This window comes from Rhea pennata, chromosome 11, assembly GCF_028389875.1.
Source record: "Rhea pennata isolate bPtePen1 chromosome 11, bPtePen1.pri, whole genome shotgun sequence".
In the NCBI taxonomy this organism is placed as follows: domain Eukaryota; kingdom Metazoa; phylum Chordata; class Aves; order Rheiformes; family Rheidae; genus Rhea; species Rhea pennata.
This window is the reverse complement of record NC_084673.1, coordinates 4,396,171-4,409,833: the sequence shown is the minus strand read 5'-3', so window position 1 is coordinate 4,409,833 and position 13,663 is coordinate 4,396,171. Positions and strand designations below refer to the sequence as shown.

At 53.3% G+C, this 13,663-nt stretch overlaps 1 protein-coding gene across 1 annotated transcript; it reads right to left on the bottom strand.

Annotated features, from left to right (window-relative positions):
- Positions 1-954: 954 nt before the first annotated feature.
- LOC134145517 (UAP56-interacting factor-like) lies at positions 955-13,136 on the bottom strand. The gene is made up of 9 exons (XM_062585068.1): positions 13,022-13,136; positions 9,853-9,996; positions 6,863-7,005; positions 4,758-4,885; positions 3,635-3,719; positions 3,265-3,308; positions 3,105-3,179; positions 2,857-2,968; positions 955-2,097 (listed from the first exon to the last, which is right to left on the bottom strand). Exons 1-9 carry the CDS (start codon positions 13,098-13,100, stop codon positions 2,002-2,004), a joined length of 906 nt encoding a protein of 301 aa, XP_062441052.1. The 5' UTR covers positions 13,101-13,136; the 3' UTR covers positions 955-2,001.
- Positions 13,137-13,663: the final 527 nt, after the last annotated feature.

Here is a 13,663-nt window from a genome sequence, read left to right as displayed (position 1 = left end):
CGAGCTCAGAGCTAGCCGGTCTGCTGTTTCGGTAGTGTGGCAGGAAGGGGTGTTTTATGCCGGCGGGAGCGCACCGGTGCTGTGCCCGCTCCCCGAACGGTTTTAGCACGACGGACTTGCTCACAAATTCTACAGCTTTCCGCGCAATGCTGGTTCCTTTCTGCGCTTCATGCAAACTCGTTCAGCCCTCTGGGGGAACCAGGGTGGAAGAGGGGGGGAGCTTTTATCGTTAAGTCCTTGATTTTAATTTAAGTAGTCCTTAAAAACTAATATAAAGTGAAAAACTGCTGAAAATCAGCTGCTGGGGGAACATCAGAGCATGTTCTGAGCACCCTGATGATAGCTGCACACCCATCTTATTTCTCAGGGTGGGTGGCTCCATCCCTTTGCAAGCTGGTGTAAGAAGTTAGCATGGATTTTTTTTTTAACCGATCTGCCATCTGTTGTCAAAATTGACAGCAAAGGTGCGATTAAAATCAGGGCTGTTGCCATTTGTGACAGCAGTATTTCTTCTGCCAGGTTACCTGTGCAGAGTTTGCGTGAAGAGGTTGTGTCTTTTCCTAGGTTAATTAGCCTGGAAATTAGTTTGTGCTCCTTCTGCCTTGGACATGCTCAGAGCCAGGTCTGCCCTGGGAGTTTGCAGATAATGGTATAAGCGGAAGAGATCCCAGCACGGATTTTACAAGGTGCCTATCGAGAAACTTCCCGTGCGGCTTGCGCTGTGCTTTGGAGCCAGCGCTGAGAGCAGCAAACTCTGCTCGCACGACCGAGCCAGGCCCCTCCGCTCAAAGAGGGGCCTTTTTTTTCCAGAAAAAAAGAAAACGGTTATTTTTACACAGCTGGTTCTCTGAGGCCCAGCAGCCGGGACAGCTCGCCCACGGAAACGGTGCCACTCCAGCGGGCTGAACACCTGCCAAATGCCTGTCGCAGAAAGGTAAATAACTGGATGCTACATTTGACACTTTTTTTATTGTTATTATTTTTATTATTCAGTGCGTTGGACTCGTACATCACTGCTTAGTAAACTAGTAACATTTCACAAACTCCTATAAAACCCACTCCAAGTCCAGTCTCTTGTTAAAAGACACTCGGTGTAAAACGTAAAGCGGTCTATCAAATATTTACCGTGGTGAGTCTAGCTTAGGGCGCAGTGACAGGCTGCGTGCGGCGCGTCCGCAGCGGTGCCTTCCAGCAGCGGGGGGATTAGCGACTCGCGGTTGGGGCAGGGCTTCGTTAACAACTGTCTGGATGCAGCTCATTAGCTCCTCGGCTAATTTTCATCCGACCGCTGTGCAGCCTCCTCCCCGCACGCGCCAGTCTGACCGCGCCGGTGCTCTGGGCCGGGCGCCTGTGAAATCCCTAACGCTGCCCCACGGGCTGCGCCTGCGAAAGCCCCAGCGCAGGCGTCGCGCGGGGCTGGAAAAGCCGGGTTGGAGTGGGGCAGCCTGTCTGCGCTCCCCGGCGGGGAAAGCCACGCCAGCAGCACGCAGCGCCAGCAGCGCGAGGCCTGGCCGAGCAAGCGGGCAGGGACAGGCTCGGGACCGGGGTCGGACACAGCAAACCTCAGGGCAGGGACCCCGGCACGCGCCAGAAATAAGGCGTTCGGGCGGGAGCTGGGGAACGGCGGCGGCCGGAGCGGCCCCTCGCCGCGCCGCTCTGCCCGTTCCGCCCCCGGACGGGGCGGACGCGGCGGTGGCACCCGCCCGCCACGCGACGCGGGACGGGGCTCCGCGGGACGGGGCTCCGCGGGACGGGGCTCCGCCGGCGCGCCGTGCAGCTCGCGCCCCCGTCCCCGCCGCGGAGCAAATCCGGCCCCGCGTCTCCTGCCGCCTCGTCCCTGCCCTCGCTCGCTCGTTCGGGGTGGAGGGGGGGGAGTGGGGGTGGGAAGGAGGTGGCACATTGCCAAATCAGCTATCTCGGAGAAAATCGATCGAGTTGCATCGAGCTGCCCGTTACGGGGCCCCGACCGCCGTCGGCAGCCGCCGCGCCGAGCCGGCGGCGCTACGGCATGGTGACCGTCCGGCCCGCGCTCCTCGCCGCCGCGAAGCGCCGCTTATTCCTCAGACCAGAGAACCTCTCATCCAGCGTCAGGCTGGTCTGCAGGGGAAAGGGAGAGCGGTTCAGTCCCGAGGCGCACGGCAAAGCGCAGCCGAGCCCGTAGCAGGGTATCGATTAGAGCCCATCAGTCGGGACGGCGCTTCGCAGCCGGTTAGTCGATTAAACCGCTCGCCGCGCGGCGACCACGCAGCGCTCGACGGGCTGGGTGCAGCTGGAAAACCTCCCAGCAGTGCCCAGCCCCGAGACGCGGGGCATCCTCGGCAAGGACGGGAGCAAGCAAGACGGCACCTGAGCGCAAGGCAGCAAGTAAAAACCCAACCGGGCGGGCAAGAAGCACCGCCGCCGACGGACGGTGCTGCCGGACTTCCGACCTGCTCCGCGCCGGGGCCACGCTTCACCGTCAAACGTGGCAGGCAGAAGGTCGCCCAAGCAAAGAGAGAGCAGAGCACCGAGGAAGCGTCGCGCGTCTCGGAGGAGCAGGGAGCACCCAGAGCACCAGCGAAACGTCCTGCCCCGGCCAGGACCGCTCGCGGCGAGCCGCAGCGTCCTCCCCCTCCAAGCAAGCGCGAGGAGGACCGGCCAAGGCGGGCCGGCAGCGCGCGCGAGAGACGCCGCCGAGTCCGTAGCTGCTGAACGGTCTTCTCGGGCGCCTTCCGCTTCGTGAACAACCTGTCCGACCAGGCTGCCGGATTTTCCTCCCGGCTGACATTAAATCAAGCTAACCGGCAGCCCTGAAAACCTGAGCGTGACGTGAGCGGAGTGGCGGCGTGGCTGCGCCTCCCGTCGGCTCTCCTCTACCTGGTTCGCCATCGCGCGGAAGTTGAACCTCAGCAGCACTCCCTTCGGCTGGGGCTTGGAGACCCGCGGCGGGGGCCTGGGGCTCCTCAGGAACGGCCGCTTGGCTCCGGGCCTGCGGAGGGCACAGAGCGCCCCGAGCCGCGTTTCGTTCGGGCGGCTCGCTCGCTGCGGTCCGCGAGCGGGCGAGGGGGCCCGGCGCGCGGGCTGCGGTCGGGCTCCCGTCTCAACGAACCACCTCGCCTACTTACGCGCTGCTCTGGCCCGCCTGGGGGTTGGCCACGGAAACCGTCAGGACTGCTCCGGGGCTGGGTTTCACTTGCCACCTGCCAAGACGGAGAAACGCATCCCGCTTTGATTCAAGGGCCGCCGAGCGAGTCCTGTTTGCAGTGTGCCTTTTCCATCAACTACCTTCTCATCCTTGGCTGCTTCCCTTCTCCAGTTGCATCCATTTGCTGTGAAATAAAAAAAGGAAAATACATTAGAGAATTACCTCTCAGTGACTGCTTTTCAAGTATTTCAGTTGGTAAATGTAAATACAAGCTACAAAACCTATTTCTATTCACCTGTCCAGGTTTTATTTTCCAGATGCCGCAACACTAAGCTGCATAAAAAGAGCTATTGGCCCTGCCCTGCAAGCAACTCCCTAGGAATATATTGCCTTAGAAATTGCCATCTCTCCCAGCTGTTGCTGGAAGCAAAGATCCAGCTGGGCACGGGCTGGTAAAACTGAGGGGTTGTCACACGCAGCAAGTCGCGCAGAAGCTGTCTCTGTACTGACCCCTCTCTGGAAGTTGGCTTTGGAGTAGCGCTGCTGCATCCGTTTCTGCTGGAAGCCTGGTCCCCTGTTCAGCACGAAAGGCCTGCTGTTCCCAGGGCAGAGAGAAAAGGACGTCGGTGAGCGAGATGCCAGGCCTCTCCTGAAGGTTTACACCAAAAAGCCTCCCCGAGTTTGGTATTAGAAAACATGCAAAAAAAAACAAATTAGGATATATGTTACCGAGTTCAGCCCAACAGGTTTTTCTACCGCCAAAGAATTTCAGTGGAACTAGCTTTTGTGCTCAAATGAAACTGAAACAGCTTTTGTTTGTTCTCAACTATTTCCATTAAAAACATCATAGAATAGAATCACAGGAGAAATCTGGTCAGAAGGGACCTCTGCGGGTCACCCAGTCCCTCCTCTGCTCCGCACAGCTAACGGCAGACATCGACACCGAGCTTCCTCTCCCCACGTATTTTGACGGTCGGGCAACTTTATCCGAACAGAAGCGCCAGCTTCTGTCCCCTCTCGCCCCGCTTTCAGCCGCAGGCACCAACCTTCCTGGGTCCCCGCTCGGGCAGGGACTCTCCGACCTGCGCTGGAAACCCCACCTGGAGCGCACAGGGATCGGGAGCGGAAATTCTGCGGTGCAGGGCGCACAGGAATCTCAGCTGGCCTCAAAGCCTCTGCGTCCAAGAAGCTACGAGGAGCCGCGGCAGCTTGGAAGTCTACCGAGCCCGGATCCGGCGAGCCCGGCTGAGGAGCGGCCCCGGGGTGCAGCGCGAAGGGGTCCCTCGCTCTGCTTGGGCCTTAAGGTTGGGGCAGGCTGGAAGCTACATTCCTTGCCTTTGTGAAAATAAGTGTTATTTCATCTTTCCAAAGTTTTCCCCATAGTGACTGACTAATAAAACCAGAAAGGTCAGGTTTTGCTACTCGCTAAAATAAAATGACGGATCTGGTACCTGCCGTACTAGCTATGGGCAGGCAGGTATTTTATTCCCAAGGTCTTTCCCAATACGCTCCGGGGCGTTTCTCTCGCACCGCGTGAACTCCCCGTCGCAGCAGCTCACAGCAGGAGAGCAGCCCCAGAAGGTGCACGGGAAATTGCTGAAAACCCGAAGGCCGGAGTTACCGCGGCTTTTACCTTCTCCCCGCGGCGTGCGTGTTGGCAGCTGCCGCTCTGAATCTCTTGGGGCCCAGCAGCGGCCGTCTCCGCGCCTCCGGCTGCCCGCCGCCACCGCCTTTGGCAAAAGCATCGTCGCTCTTGTTACCCTGGAAGAGCGGCGAGAGCGCGGCGGTCACCGGCCGGGAGGGGACCGTCCCCCCCCGCCGCTCGCCGCCCTTGCTTGAAAACCCTTGTGCGTGCATTCGGCATCCTCGGCTGCCCTGCCTGGAGGGAAACTCAGCTCCTCCGAGGCGCGTGCCTTGAGAGCCGCCGGGGCGGCGGTGCCCGCACGGCTCGCCGGCACATTCAGCACCGCTCGGGATGGCTTCCAAGGGGTTTTAGCCCTGCGAGCCATGTTCTGCATTACCTGTATTTTCGTTCACAACTGCTTCTCCTTTGCAGCTTCAGCAGTCTTACAGCAGAACAACTCTGCTCTGCAAAGAGTGGGGATTTTCTTTTTTTTGCCTTTGATATTTTCTTAATCAGAGACTCATTCCTAAATAAAATTTATTAAAACCAGTTCTCTTCCATGGTCTTTTGTAGCTACAGCAGGAATAGTTCTACTGAGTAGTGTTTCTTTTCCACATTTGGATCTGTTATATGCTGTAGAACAGCATATATTCTCATGTTCTACAACAGGTAGAACATTTCGTTCTAGTGGTGCAGAAATACCAAAAAAAAAAAAAAAAAAAAGCACAAATTTTGCATAAGCCAAGCTTTATGGCTTTCCTCAGGTCACCAACTCTTTCTCATTTGGACATGCAGGTTGCCAGGTCTGAGCTCTGGAATATGAAGCGTATCAGAAAACACCTAGTCAGGGGTGAAGGTCCTCCTGCTGTTACTGGTACAGCTGCTCCATACTCTATCCAGTGTATTTCCATGGGACACCCACCATCACTCTGTTACTACCCACCAAGTAAGATGCATTCCCACGTTCTTCCCACTTGGTTTATTTCTGCAAAATGGAAGCCACCATAGAACTATGCCTCCTAGCAACTACTGATTACTTTCTGTTAATATCCAGCTACACTCCGTATATAACCTGAGTCTTCGCAGTCTATATTTGCAGGAATAACTGCACTTCATGCTCATGTATGCTCAGTGTATGGCTCTCCTATTTACACTCTTAGGGGACGGTCGTTAAACGTGGCATGGGCTTCACCACTTCGGTGGGTTTTCTGGAAGCTTAGCTGAGCGTATGCTCCTAATTGAGCAGATTTCCACCAGAACAGAAAAAAACACCTCTTCTCACAGAGGACTATCTACCTGCTGGATTTCCATCTTCTATTCCAAGCTAATTTAATTTTAGAGATACTCAGAAGGAAGCTGTAAGAATTACTTCAATGGTGAATACATATCTTCCTCCCCATCTCTTGAGTCTTAAAAATAATTGAAAAATAGAATGAAAATGTTTAAAGGGTTTTTGAGCAGAGAGAAGACCTGAAAATTTAAGCTTGAAAAAGTGAAAGCCACAAATGACAAAAAAACCCCACATTTTACACTGAAGCACCTGGGCAATCTGACCTACAGCCGTCATGGCACCAGGAATCGGCCTCCTTGGGGAGGGCTACTGCCTTGCTAGCACAAAGTATGGCTCTGACCCAAAGCCCCATGCAGTCACAGCAGGCTGCCTCCCGACTTCAGCGGGCCTTGGAAAACGCTCCAGGTGGAGGAAAAATAGTGGTGAATCTTAACGTGCTTCCTGTAAATGCTAACAGTGAGATGAAATAACATGCAATCTATTCTCATGGAAGTATTCTAAAATCTTTTAAGAATACATTTTTAAAACCTCCTTTTTCTTTTTTTTTTTTTTTTTTTTTTTTTTTTTTTGGAAAACCAGCTGGAGTAGATTCAGTAAAAAATATACCAAGTCTTAAGCTTACAACCCAACTGGAAAATTGCTGCTTCCTATGCATATACGTGCCGTACTCACCTACGCATACAAATGTGGTGTGCAAGCACGTAAAAGCCTGTGCCTGTACATTTATGGTGTAGCTTGTTCTTTGGGGTGACCGAGGATCATAAAACCCAGCTGATTGGTACATGACATTTGGGAACAGCTGTACCTTCATCACTCCCCCCACCTCTTGAGCGGACGCCTGGCGATTTAAAGGGCTCACTCCATTTAACACGGCAGCTGCTCTTCTCCTGGGACCGGGCGCCGTGTTCCTGAATTGCCTTCTATTGTACTGCTGTTGTCCAAAGCCTCTTCTAAAGCGGTTAGGTCCTAAGAAAGGAAACACTTGTTTTAGCATGCTTCACCACTCGATTCAGGAGTGCAGTTTTTCAAGCCTTAACAAGGTTGACTCATATGATCTAGAAGTCCCTATATAAACGGTGATGCAGGAAGCACAGTAATTTCTTCAAGGAAAGTAAATTAATTTCATAGAATAAAAACACAATCTATCTTTCCAATGCCTCACTCGAGCGTAGCTATTACGGGTAGAGCTGACAAACATTATTTAATTTGGAAGAAAACAGAAGAGAAAAGCCTTGCACAATTTTGATTCCTATTAAAAGCAGTAACCCTCGCATCAGGAGACCCGTCAATCTGCTCCCAGAGCTCACATGGCTTTGAATTACCTATGAAACAGATGAGGCTTCTGATACAGATATGGAAGTGACTCGAGCATCCAGAAGACCAACCCACAGCAGCCTGGAATCGCTCGCGCTGTAAACTTACTTACTGCATATGCTGCATTACAGCCTAATTACTCCCTGCGAGGAACTTCTGTAGTCATAATTAAGCAGACATTTCCCGAGTAGCTGTCTCGGGCAAGCGTGCACGCATACTCGCAGGGGTGTATAAATCATCAGTATGGGCAAAAAAAAAAAAAGGGGCAGAAAGCAGTGAATTGTACGGGGTAGTAATACAGCATGGTTAAAACCCCGCACACCACATAACAGAAGCTCAGTGATACAGACCCCAGAGCGGTTAGATGTATATATTGATCCTCTACCATCGATTCCTACATCACAGCAATTCATTATGACTTGGAGCAATTAGAAATGAAGTGTTCTGGGGAAGCAGGGACATTCCCCTCCCGGGGCATCACGGCAGTGATTAATGAAGGCTCTAGCCCCAGGGCGCAACGCGGGTTCGCGGCGGCACAGGAGCAGGACGCCTGCGCTGGAATACAAGGCAGAGGAGCAAAGGTGATGTGACCAATTCCGGCTCTACAAAACTCTCGGTCACAGCCACCCTGGAGCTCGGCTGGAAACCGGGCAGGGTATTTTCTCTCCAACGAGAGAGGCTGAGCTCAGCTGCCCTTCCTGGATATTTCCCTGGTGCAATGGGAGGGACTGATGCAAAAGGCAACCCTGGCTAGAAAATCATGCCCCGCCAGTCAGTTCACGTTAGGGAGCCTCTGCTCAGCAGTGCACTCAGGCAGATCTCAGCCGAGGTGAATAACTAACTGCGGGGCCATCGGCCTCCGAGTGGCACTCCTGCGTACGCCAGCTGGGGACCGAGGCCTCGGTCCATCACGTGGATCTTGCAGTGTGGCACCATCGCTGCAAAAAGTCTCGAGGATATTTATTAATAAAAGAGCACTTGAAAGCAGTCCACAGCATCAGCAGCTGAGGAAAATTCCCCTCTTTTTGGATGCACCACGCTCGGCGCTGAGCACCCCTGTGGTGCCCAGGAGCTGCCCCTGCAAGTTCAGCCTGGGAGAAGCCCTGGTGTCTGACACTCTCCGTGGAGGAGATTTAAAATTGGAGTTTCTTGTCATTAAAAAGCAGTGGGAGCATCATCCCCCCGACTCTCACCTCGGGGGGATGGTTTAAACCAAATTCCAGGAGGGATAACAGCACTTTGCTTGCATGAATTCTCCCGCTGTTTTAATCAGCATAATACCCTTCTCCATGCTCTGACAGTACAGTGCTGTGCTGTACTGATCCTCATTTGGATAGCGGTTATCACGTCTCAGCCCGGAGGGGGCTGCATTTCAGCAGGGACCAAAGCGAAGGGAGACCCAGAGAATTACAGGCTCAATTCCAGCCTGTGCTGAGCTTCCTAAATTGCTAGCGACATCAGTGCCAGCCAGCATCATGGGTCCATGTACCTGACAGGGCTGAACTCAAATTCTGTTAAGCCTATGAAATACTAAGAGTAGCAAAAGTCATTATATAAATGAATTTAAAAGTTCTCCTTTCTAAGAAATAGCTACAATGTAATACTCCTGTGGATTTATCTGACTCTGAATGTTGTAGTCCCTTGAATGTGGAAGAATATCAAATCCTATATTTTCTTTTCTGGCCAAAAAAAATCAATTTGCAAAGGGAAATTATGAGCATTCTGTTTTGAACCAGAACTATTCTTGGTAAGGCAATACATGGTTGAGAATGGGGATGCGTGTGGGGGAAGCCGCTTGAAGACACACGGGACCTGCTCCCAGCAGCCCTATGGTCCGAACGGGCCATGCTCGGAGGGAGGGATGCAGGGATGTTGCTGCAAAAAGCCACCAAGCCACCAAAATCTTCAGTGAAAGTGTTTTAACAGTAATTAAAAAAAAAAAAACAGTAAAATTCTGAGAAATTTTGAAAATTCAAAGATGGCATTTCATACAGCAGATCACTTTAGCTTGGTGGATAAAAGCTAGTGAGACCAAATCTAGATCAGTGGGTGATCATACGGTATTACAAAAAAAAAAAAAAAAACCCACATCATAAAAATAGCATGGTTGGCGAAAATGACAAATTAGCTCCAATAACTGAGCTATCAAAGACGGTTACTGAAGGGGTAATTTAAGTGTGTTCTGGGAAAAGGGGGATTAGGAAGCTGCATAATTAAAATATGCAAAGCCAAAAGGGAATAGAGTGTAGGTATTAAGTCACTTTGAATCAGTAATTCATGAGAGGCTGGAAGGGAGAGAAATGGGTGAATTTATGCTCTGAAAGGGCCCTGATACTCTATTGTTGCAGAGAGAAAAGCTATTCTGAGCAAGTGCGTATACTGTAGGCACGCAGAAATGAGATCCGAAAAGGATTTGGGAGCTGTATCTTGTTATGCAGATGTGTTCTCCAGGGCAGTGCGGTGCCCAGCCCTCGCGTCCGCCCTTGCGTGCTCATGTACCTTGCAAATTCCTCTGCACCCAGGTGCGGAAGCGGGGCCGCCCGTACCCGTACGCCGGATTCCGGTTCTTCATCTGCTGTCTCCGCCGGTTCCCTGCCGCCTGGGCATCGGTCTGCTCCTTCTTGTGGCGCTTTATGATGTCGTCTAGATCAGAAATGGCAAAGGGGAAATCCATAAAACCTGCAATTTCTGCCAACATCATTTTCCCCTTTTGGTGCTGGCGCTCGGCCTCTACAAAAGCGGAGCTTGCGGTCCTGTGAGCCACGCTGGCCTGACAATAAAAGATTAAGCTTAGCTCAGAAAGTATAGGATCAATTTACTTGGCTCCTGCAGGCTGGAGATTAGAGCGCAGCGAATTATGTGAAAACATGTCACCGTCCGGCACGTATCTGCCGTGTGCAGCAAAGAGGTTTCAGACCCAGAGCCGGGGGCTGCTCCGACCAAAGGGGAGCACCCGGCCAGTCCCGCGCGCACTCGCAGCTCACCGGGAGGTTGTGGGGTGGTTTCCTTTCGGTTCCCAGCTCCTGGAGTCAACACAGCTCCCCTCACTGCTTTAAAACCCCAAGCAAGTTTCCAGCCCCCAGGGGCATGAGATGAAGCTTGAAGCCATGAACTTCAATGGCTCCAAAAGCAGTAAGCAAATAAATGCAACATGCACAAGAAATATCAGCACTACTTTGTATTTTAAGTCCCACAGGCTTCAGGACTTGAGTCACAACTTTCTTGCTATCTGGGGAAGGTGCTGCTACCACCTCTTACCTCTGCGTCACCATCTCCACCTCACCACAAAAGGGGGACAAAATGGCCTGGAATGCACCAAAACGGACCCAGCAGGACTCCCTCACCTGGACACCTGCTAAAAGAGCTGCTGTTCACCCTGAAGAGGTCTAGGGCTTCTAACTCTTTATGCAGTTCTGGAAAATATACTCTATTTGGCTTTTGCATGAACTAAGAGATGTTACTCACTTTCTTTGCAAGACACCAGCTCAATGCAGCTGCGATGATGCAGAGTCTGAATGAAATAACAAATCTTAAGATCTGCCTGTAACTTTTTATTTCCCACTGTGATTTAGCCACTTTCAGCTTAAAGCTTCTACCCCTTTTTAAAAGCAGCTCTGGAAGTTGAGGTATGTGGACCATGCACAAACCACTTCCAGACACACAGCTCAACCAAAAAACCATCCCACAGTGGCTTAAAGCCCCTCAGTTCCCGACAAGGTGGCTTAAAATCAAGGGGGTCTTTTCAATTCAAGCTATTCTGAAGCCTGAAGGGGAAAGGGAAAGGGACATCTCATCAATTCAAATTTTCCAATAATTTTTTCTTTAAACCTTGAAACTTCCAGAAAATACTTAGCCAGTAATAAAACCACATCTATTAAGCTTCAAGCAGAATGTTTCAGCTTTTGCCAAATTAGCAAGGAAAGAACTGTCCAAATCAGGCTTTTTCCCAGGCAGTAGCAACTCCAGCTCCCTAATGAATCACTGGAGCGGAAGCACAGAAGCGCTATTAGCTTTCAGAGGGCGATTATCACGAAGAGTGGTTGTCACTTCTCATTCTCTATCAAGAAACTCCTGCATTCAAATTAACACAGCGCCAGGGAAAGCGAACGAGCAGGTACCAGAACAGCCTGTGCAACTGCTCGTTGGATTTCTCTATCAAGTCTGCCAGGAAGACGGCGCACTGGGAGAGCCTGCGCAACGCCTTCGGTACGAGCACACGCTTGTGCTCTCAGCCACGCGTGCCTTTGGGACACGGGCACCTTCGAAGCGCATCTGCTGGCATCAAGGGTGGGCTCTCTTCAGGATGAGGAAGAGCTAGGTACAGAGAAGAGACAAATACTCAGCTGCCTGCTCTACGGACTTTTGGTGGTCTTGTTTTCTTAGATATTACCCTTTCTTTTGCTCCCATAAATGTACTGTAAAATGGAAATGGAAGAGTGGGCAATAATGTTAAGCTGAGTCTGTATAAGGGAGTTCTTGTAACAGGAATGCTGCTGCTCAGTGCGATGGGAAAGGCCTTTCCTGGCAGCTGGTTAGTGCAGCAACTGCGGTGGCCTGTGGGAGGAATCGTCTTTTTTGCAGCATGATGCCATTCAGTGAGTGGGTCTCACGTGCTCCTCACCACAACGGACACGTTACTCTGTTAACTGATGGGGTCGGTGGAGTAATACAAAGATGTACTTACTATATGAGGCTGGAAGGGATCCTGAGAGGTCATATTAGGTACCCCTATGCCTTCAAGACAGAATCAGTTCTGTAGCGGGGTGTTAGGATAACTCCTGAAGCTACTTTGACTGATAATGCAAGCAAGGAAACCAACTGATGGTAAAAGCATCACTTCTAACCAGGGCTCTCGTTCTCCACTTCTCTCTTCTGCCTTGAGTTAGGGGTACTCTGGGTTGAACATGGAGCTGGACCACACAAGGTCTGGCAGAGAGAAGCATTCGGTGGCAGTAAAAACAAGGGAGGCACCACGTGCCACAAGACCAAAAAAGAGGTGGACAAGCAACACCGCAGGAAAAAAAATAAACAATGAATTAAGGGCCAGAACCACTATTGCAGTAAGCCCTCACAGCACCATAAAAATCAGTTTGCATCAGCTGCAGGCTCAGGCTGAGTCCGCTGTGAAAAATGTCCTACCAGCCCTGCTGACAAACGTCTCGCCTCTAGGAAGAAATGACTCAAACTTTCTGTTAGGAAACTAACCCCTACGTGAAAGGTGCTGGCGGCCGTTCCTTCCACCGCGGCGATGTCAGCGCAGTAATCCAGCGAGCTCTGCCGCAGTTAAGCAAAGGGCAGCTGCCTGCGCGCCGTGCCCGCGGCGCGGCCGGAGGCACGGCGAGCATCCCGGGCACGCCGCTATAAATAGCGCGCCCGCCCGGGCCGCGCAGCCCGCCGCGCCCGCGCTCCGGCAGCGCCTCGGCCGGCACGGCGCGGAGAGCAGAGCCCGGCCTCGAGCTGCGATTCCCCCCCCCCGCCCGGTTCTTGTGCTTTTTTTTTTTTTTTTTTTTTTTTTTTTTTTTTTTCCCCACTCTCCGGTCGCCCACGCTTGCAATCTTTTCGGGGTGTTTTCGGGGCTTTTCCCGAGCGCGCCGCTGCCCTGCGCACGGCGGCCGCGGTGCAAGGCAAAACCCCGGGCGGCCCCGCTCCCCCCGGCCCGCGGACCTACCCAGGGACATGTCGATCTCCTCGGCTCCCGGCTGCGGCCCCGCCGCGGGGCCCGGCTCCGCCGCCGCCGCCGCCTCCATGGCCCCGGGCTGCGGCGGCCGCTCCGAGCGCGCAGCGCCGCCCGCGCCCAGTGCGCCTGCCCGGAATGTGCCGCCCGCCCCGGCCCCAGCACCCGCCCCGGCCCCGGCGCCCGGGCTGGCACCGGCCCCAGCACCTGCCCCGGCTCCCAGCCTGGCCCGCGCCCCAGCACCCGCCCCGGCACCCAGCCTGGTCCCGGCACCCGCGCCTGCACGGGCACCCGGTCTGGTACTGGCTCTAGTTTTTGGTAACAGCACGAGCACCTGCACCCGCACCAGCTCCCAGCCTGGCATCAGCCCCAGCACCTGCCTCGGCACCGAATCTGGTACTGGCACCGGCACCCACCCCATCACCGGTACCGAGCCTACTCCCTGCACCCGTTCCGACACCAGTACCCACCCCAGCCCTGGCCCCGCTTGGCATTGCCAGCGTAGCTACACGGGGGTAGGAGGCCCTGATCTTGGAGAGCGCGTCCCGAAGCCCCCTGCCCTGCTCACTCAGACAAGCCAGAGGCTGCAGCGGATCTTTTGGCCTCCGCATGAGACCTGCTGTGGCACTGATCCTG

Bases quoted from the DNA above. Each gene is read 5' to 3' on its own strand.
- LOC134145517 (XM_062585068.1), bottom strand. From the start codon at position 13,100: ATGGAGGCGGCGGCGGCGGCGGAGCCGGGCCCCGCGGCGGGGCCGCAG. The intron at 3,720-4,757 runs GTAAAAGCCGCG...CCCTGGGAACAG, and splicing joins ACGCACGCCGCGGGGAGAAG to CAGGCCTTTCGTGCTGAACA. The intron at 3,309-3,634 runs GTCAGTACAGAG...TTTATTTCACAG, and splicing joins AAGCCAACTTCCAGAGAGGG to CAAATGGATGCAACTGGAGA.